Below are 7,055 nucleotides of genomic sequence, written 5' to 3' on the forward strand. Positions count from 1 at the left end.
TTGGCTTTACTTGTTGATTTTGAAGAGACATTAAACATGTCACATAGGGTGATATTATTTAGGATTTTGGTCCGACAGTCTACGACATGTGCAATGTGTTAGCTCACAGTCATAACATAAAGAGACTAAGTCGTGATAAACGCGGATAGAAACAAGGGATAAGTGAACAGGTAGTAATCAGCAATGAGGAAAGGATTTTGCCGCGTTTATTGTATCTTCTCGAATATTCTGGGTTCTAGTATTTTCAATATGTTTTCCGAAAACTGGTGTGCTACAACTAATATAAATACGAAACTCAACATATTCACTAATTATCTCGAAAATACCAAGTAATCTCTTAGCAAGATCAGACATCACCTACAGTCATATCGATGTTGTGATCCCTAAGTCTTTTTTGGTGCTTTCCACCCTAAGATCAAACTTATCGCCTCTCTTTCTTACGGATGTGGCAGTCGAATGACCATTTATTGGTTTAGGCGAGTTCCTTACGACTTTGATCTCTTTTTTTTTGATCGGCAAAGAAGAGATTTTATTGATCAAAAAAATATGGGTACAAAAGATTTATACCACCTGCAAGAGAACAAAGAAAATATAGCTTGAAAAAAGACTATCCAAATAAAACAGAAAACAAGCAAATTCCTAATTCAAAAACAAAACTGAATCAAGGAAGGTGAAAATAAGCTCTTGGCCAATGCTCCATATCTCTCGAGTATGAAACATATTATAATTATTTATTTGAAGACTAAGCACCAACTAAACATTTCGTAAAGAGATTTATTGATAACTGTAACTGCAGTATTCACCTTGTTATTGAAGGATCTTGAATTCCCCTCCTAACAGATAGTCCAAAGAATAACAACAGGAATAATACTCCACACTTGAGATTGCACTTTACTTAGATTAGGAAGATTCCAGCCAGTGAGCAAAGAAATAACATCTGGAGACATGGTATAAAACCATTGTAACTTCTGAATGAAATAATCCCAGATCTTCTTATCAAAGGCACAATGAATAAAAATGTGATCCAAAGTTTCATCCTCGCTGCAAGAAAAAAACAAGTTGTAGGAATGTCCAAACCTCTTCTTGTTAAAACATCTCTAGTAGGCAACTTTCAATGAAAAATTGTCCATAAGAAAAATCTAATTTTGGGTGTGTGTGTACTTTCAACCTCCAAATTAGCTTGAATATCCCTTGAACAGGTAACTCCATTTCCGTGTTAGCTAACTTGTCATAAGTTGACTTAACCGAAAAGTTCTTTTTGCTTGTAAGAGTCCATTCTAAACAGTCTTCTTCCTCTTGATTCAACGTTACACCGTTCAACTTAGTCTGCAGCCACTCAAATTAAGTCCCGACATTTGAATTTAGTCTTCTGTGTAAGCCCAAAGACCAATTACAATCAGTCGAATTTGTATCATAACATTCTGAAAAAAAAACAATTTTTTTTCCTGGAGACTTGATAGAGGTTAGGAAACACTTGACATAAAGGTGCAGGAAGCAACCAATTATCCAAGCAAAACCTTACATTTGTACCCCTGTTAACTTTGAAATTAATGTTGTTAATGAAAATATGTTTGCACTTCATGACACCCTTCCAAACAGCTCTTCCAAAAGTACCAGTTGGATATTTTGATAACCAATCCACACCATCATTATCATATTTTTCAGCAATAAGATTTTTCCATAAAACATCATTTTTCTTGGCATATCTCCAAAGCCACTTGGTTAATAAAGCATGATTCATCTTCCTTATATTTTTAATCCACAAGCCTCCAAATTTCCTTCTTCTATACAAAATAAGAAGTCTCTCATCAATTTTTATAATTTTAGCAACTGAAGCTGACATTTCAAAAAGGGACATGTAATAAGTAGGAAGGCTAGCCAAAACGATATTGATAAGAGTTAATTTGCCAGCTTTGTTAAGAAGTGGCTTTTTCCAACCTGCTAGGTAAACAATGAACTTTTCAATCACCTTATCCCATTTTTTTTATACCTTTGTACTTATTACCAAGAGGAAGAACCAAATAAGTTGTAGGAATATATCCAGTGTAACAACCCAACAAGCTAGATAATTGAGCCAAGTCTCCATCATAACCACACCAAAAATTTAACTCTTAGCAAAATTAATTTTAAGGCCAGTGAGCATCTCAAAAGAGAGAAGAATAAGCATGAGTTGCTTAATTTGCTCAGTATCTGCATCCAAGAAAATTAGAGTGTAGTCGGCAAACTGCAGATGACTTATTATTTTACCTTCTTCAACTGCTTGAAAACTAGAAATAAGGCCTTGATCTTGAGCTTGTTTTATCATGTAAGATAGAGTTTCTCCTACAAGAATAAACAAGAATGGAGACAAGGGATCACCTTGCCTAATCCCTTTTTTACTTTTAAAATAACCAGCTGCAGATCCATTAACAAGCACACGAAATCTCACATATTTAATAATATCTTAACCAGTTCCTCAATTTCACTCCAAAACCCATTTTCTCCATAATTTCTTCTAGAAACTCCCAGTTAACATGATCGAATTCTTTTTCAAAGTCTACTTTACAAAGTAAACCAGGTCTTCCACTTCTAATCCCGGAATCAATCAACTCATTAGCCACTAAGACTCCATCCAAAATCTGTCTTCTTTTGATAAAAGCAGTTTTCTTTGAAGAAATGTCTGAAAGTAAAGCTTGTTTGATTCTTTCTGCTAAAACTTTTGAGATTATTTTGTACATTCCATGAACCAAACAAATGGGTCTCAAATATTTTATCTCTTCAATAGTGTCTTTTTTGGAGATTAAAGAAATGAAAGTGTTTTTCAATCTGCAATCCAGAAAATTTCTATGCTGCAATTCCTGAAAAATCTTCATGATATTAACCTTAATCACCTCCCAGCAAAGAAGATAGAAACTAATGGCAAAGCCATCAGGTCCAGGAGCCTTATTCTGACCCAAACATTTAATTGCAGACAAGCATTCACTTTCTTCAGCATCCAATTCTAACTAATCACTCAAGTCTTCTGAAATTTCATTGAACTGTATTAACTCAAGAGAAACAGTTCTGGTGGCTTGATTTTGAAAAATATTTTGAAAGAAACAATACCTTGCTTTACTTCTTCAACATCATAAGTCATCACTCCTCCAACCTTTATAGCACCAATAGAATTCCTTCTTCTTCTTCTATCAGATGCAGGCCTGTGAAAATACTTTGTGTTTTCTTCATGTTGAAGCATATGAGTAACTTTGGAACGACTCCTCAATTTTTCAGACTTTGCGATGGATAAACTGCAGTAATCCTTACGAGCTTTTAACCTTGCATTCCACTGATCTTCATTAAGTCCATTATGTACATCTTCCTCTGCATCTAACTGGACAAAAGTTTCTTTCAATTCTTCTAGTCTTCTCTCCATATCACCAAACTCCTGCTTAGCCCAGTCTTTGAGTAACGGCTTCAACAATTGTATCTTTTTACAAAACACAAATCCTGCATTACATGTAACATTGAAAGAAGACCACGCATTTTGAATGAAAGTAAAAAAATCGGGATGTGCATACCAGAATGTTTCACAATGAAAAGGGCTTGGACCTCCTTTGACACAATCGCAGATAAGAGCAAGGGGACTATGATCCGAACATGGCCTGGCAAGAGCTTGCTGTATAACATTAGGAAACTGACATTCCCAATCGGGAGAAACCAACACTCTATCGATACGTCTGCGTATACTTTGCACCTGATTATTCATCCAAGTGTAAGAAGCCCCTACCATGGGAAGATCAATAAGTTCATGTCTTGCGTGAATCTATTGAATTCCTCATTGCATTGTTTGAATTTGTGCAAGAAGTTCTTTCATAGATGAATATCATGACATTCCAATCACCTCCTACAACCCATGGGAGACTCCAATAACTTCTAACTTCTTCTATTTCTCTCCAGAAATCCTTTCTGATCGCATAATTGCTGGGTGCATCAATACTAGAAAAAACCCCTCAAAACCAGAATTAGGAATTTGATAGTGAAGGTTAATTGAATGATGGCCTATTAGATAATCCACAACCTTAACTTTAGTCTCATCCCACATACACAAAATTCCTCCAGAACGACCTTCAGATGGTGCATCCAACCATTTTATATTTATATTTCCCCAAGTTTGCCAGAAAATTAAATCGGTATATTGTTGGATTTTTGTTTCTTGAAGAACAAAAATACTCGGTTTCCATTTTCTAGTTTTTTGTTTGACAATATCCCTCCGGTTAATGTTGTTAAGACCTCTAATATTCCATGTGATAATTTTAAAATCCATAAAACAAAATTCCTTAACCAAGAGAAGAACAGAAAACTTATTGTTTCCTTTCCTTTTCAAGATTTTGAAGATGCCCCTTCATTGCCTTCATCATAAAATCACATGCTTTAACAACATCTCCTTTGTAAGAAACATACACTCTTGGACCCAAGTTCATTATTTGAGCGAGAATATTGTCGATTTGCAATCTTACATTTGAATCAACTCTATGATTTTGATCTCTCAAACTCACATAAATACCCATACTCTCACTTTGTTTGTTTTATACCTAAAACACTTTCAAATGTCCTTACGGATTTTTTTAGCTATTTCGACCCCATTCAGAAGAAGCAAAATTAGAATCTCTGACAAAACAAAATCCCTTCATGGTTTTTCCCATAACTTCTTTAGCTCTACGGGCGATACCAGAAATTTGTCGGTTAATGAATTGATTTGTACTTTTGATGTCACAAAACATCACCACCTCCTTTGCTCTCTCAATATAGTACATTCCTTTGTCCACTGAAGAAACAAGGTTTCATTTACATCAGATCTTATGGTTAGGCCTAATGACATTGGGATGGCTTTTATAGTTACTCTTTTTCTCACCTCTCTAGTGATTTCGAGTTTTCTTCTCGGCCAGATTCCATCAAGGTCAGATGAACAGACTTGCTCCTCGGAGCAGATCTGAACTCCTTTCCTGGTTGTTTTCTTTAACGTAGGTTTTCATTTTAAGTTTAGCTTTTTTTTTAATCATTTGACTATACTTTCAACTGTTATAGGGTTAGTTTACTCGTATTTGTCAAGAAAACACTCCTCTTTGCACATTTATGGTGTTTCTTCATGTCTTTCGTGACTGCACCTTCACTTGTGACTTTTGGCTATATGTTAATGATGATTTCAAGAAGGTCGTTTTCTATTTTCGGCAAGCTTTAGAACTTCAAGAAAACGAAGAACTGGGGTTTTAAGTAAGGGTGTGTCATATTATTGGGAAAATCACTTTCCCATGGGAGTACATCTTTTTGTAAAAGAAATCTTATCAAAATGTTTGGACTCATCTCCAAAAACCATTACCTTTCAGATCTCATCGGCTTATTACGGATACACAAAATCGGTGCTTTGACGTTTTTCCGACCTTTGTCTTCTCTGTCTATCTATTGTATTTTGGTTCTTTTTTATTGTTGTCCTCATTTAATCCTTCCAGTTGGTATGGATGAATGAGGTTAATATTTGTAATCAAGAAAAGAAAAAAAACACTAACAATATTGAGAATCATAAACAATCCCATTCGCCGATATCATTATAGTCCAGTGGTAAAGTTTTTAGGTGATAATATTAGAGATTTGGGTACAAAAGAAAATAAATTAAAAAAAAACTGATTTCATTCGTGTTGTGAATTGTTTCGTTTTCTTTGAAGCATGTAACATGATTTTCCGTAACCTGCATTACATAAATTGTACTAATATACCAAGATGAAGTCGATAGTTACAAAATTGTACTCCCTCCGTTCCATTTTAGATGATGTTTTAGGGTTATTTTTTTGTTCCACAATACTTGAAGGTTTTCATATTTTTCCACAAAACTTCCAATAACACCCTAACATTTTGTTTTGGAACTATAAGTTTATTTTTAAATGCACTAATAGTAATTAATGTTTGAAGAGTTTTCTTAAGGGTATAGATGGAAAATATTCATATCTCTTTCCATTTCTTAATTTACGTGAAAACTCTAAAAACATCATCTAAAATGGAACGGCGGGAGTATCAAATTGACATAAATCACATTTTTTTTCCCGATTAATAAAATGCTCAATTCAAATTCCCCCCGTCCCCCCTAAATCACATTCAAGTAGCATTGTTTTACTTGAACAAATTGGGGTATACCCAAATTAATTGGAGTGTATCTAATAAGACAAAACCAGGGTCATTATGAAGTAAACATATCACCCCTTTAGCAGTTATTTTCAAAATGCCTAACCTACCGTTGCTTAATTAACATCAATAATATGTTTAGGTTAATTAATTTAGTTAGTTAGATAGTTGAATTAAAATTCTCAAATTATGTATTATATTTGGATTGATCTCTTGGATTACGTTTTATGATTTTTGAGGATTTTTTTCTTCTGAGATTTGTTTTTGTAACAGAAATGAAACCACACTTGCCCAACATGATTCCAAGGCTGATGAGTGACTTATACTCAAAATTATAGAATGCATCAACACTTTCAATTCTGAAAGTATGAAAAGTCGGCAAGGTCGATAAAAAAATACCCTGCCGACTATAGGATTTTTGACATACAGAGAAAGGTGTTTAGAAATGCATGAGTAGTTGTCAAGGTATTAATTTCATAACCTGCCGACTAAACTATAGTCGACAATGTATAAGGATGGATACCGTGACGACCCTGTCAATGCTTATTTCAGAGATGAAAAGTCGTCACAATATTCAACCTAGGAAGGTAACAACTAATGTTAGTCGGCAAAGTCGACAAAAAAAAAACCATGCCGACTTTTGATTCTTCGTTATTTTTTTTTTAATTTCATCGTGTATAATTAGAGTTTTGAAGAAAGATTTTGAGTTTTTTTTTAATATGTTTTAATCGGCATGATTGTTTTATTGTATTAGTAGTATGAGCAATTTGGTCTTTTAACACCTTTTGGACACCCCTTAACACACTAGTTTGGATGGGTTTAAATTTTATATACCCTAATTAACTCCGGTATACCCAATCTCGCTAGTTTTTTTATAATACTATGCTACCTCGTCTCCAAATGAAGCGTAACAACTTGAACAT

At 34.2% G+C, this 7,055-nt stretch overlaps 1 protein-coding gene across 1 annotated transcript; it reads right to left on the reverse strand.

Annotated features, from left to right (window-relative positions):
• Window positions 1-561: 561 nt before the first annotated feature.
• On the reverse strand, window positions 562-3,748 carry LOC113324683. Its single transcript, XM_026572981.1, has 6 exons — window positions 3,085-3,748; window positions 2,546-2,980; window positions 2,248-2,394; window positions 1,523-1,938; window positions 1,162-1,326; window positions 562-570 (listed from the first exon to the last, which is right to left on the reverse strand). Exons 1-6 carry the CDS (start codon window positions 3,746-3,748, stop codon window positions 562-564), a joined length of 1,836 nt encoding a protein of 611 aa, XP_026428766.1.
• Between the last annotated feature and the right edge of the window lie 3,307 nt (window positions 3,749-7,055).

The sequence above is a fragment of the Papaver somniferum genome, chromosome 11 (assembly GCF_003573695.1).
Source record: "Papaver somniferum cultivar HN1 chromosome 11, ASM357369v1, whole genome shotgun sequence".
Lineage (NCBI taxonomy): Eukaryota > Viridiplantae > Streptophyta > Magnoliopsida > Ranunculales > Papaveraceae > Papaver > Papaver somniferum.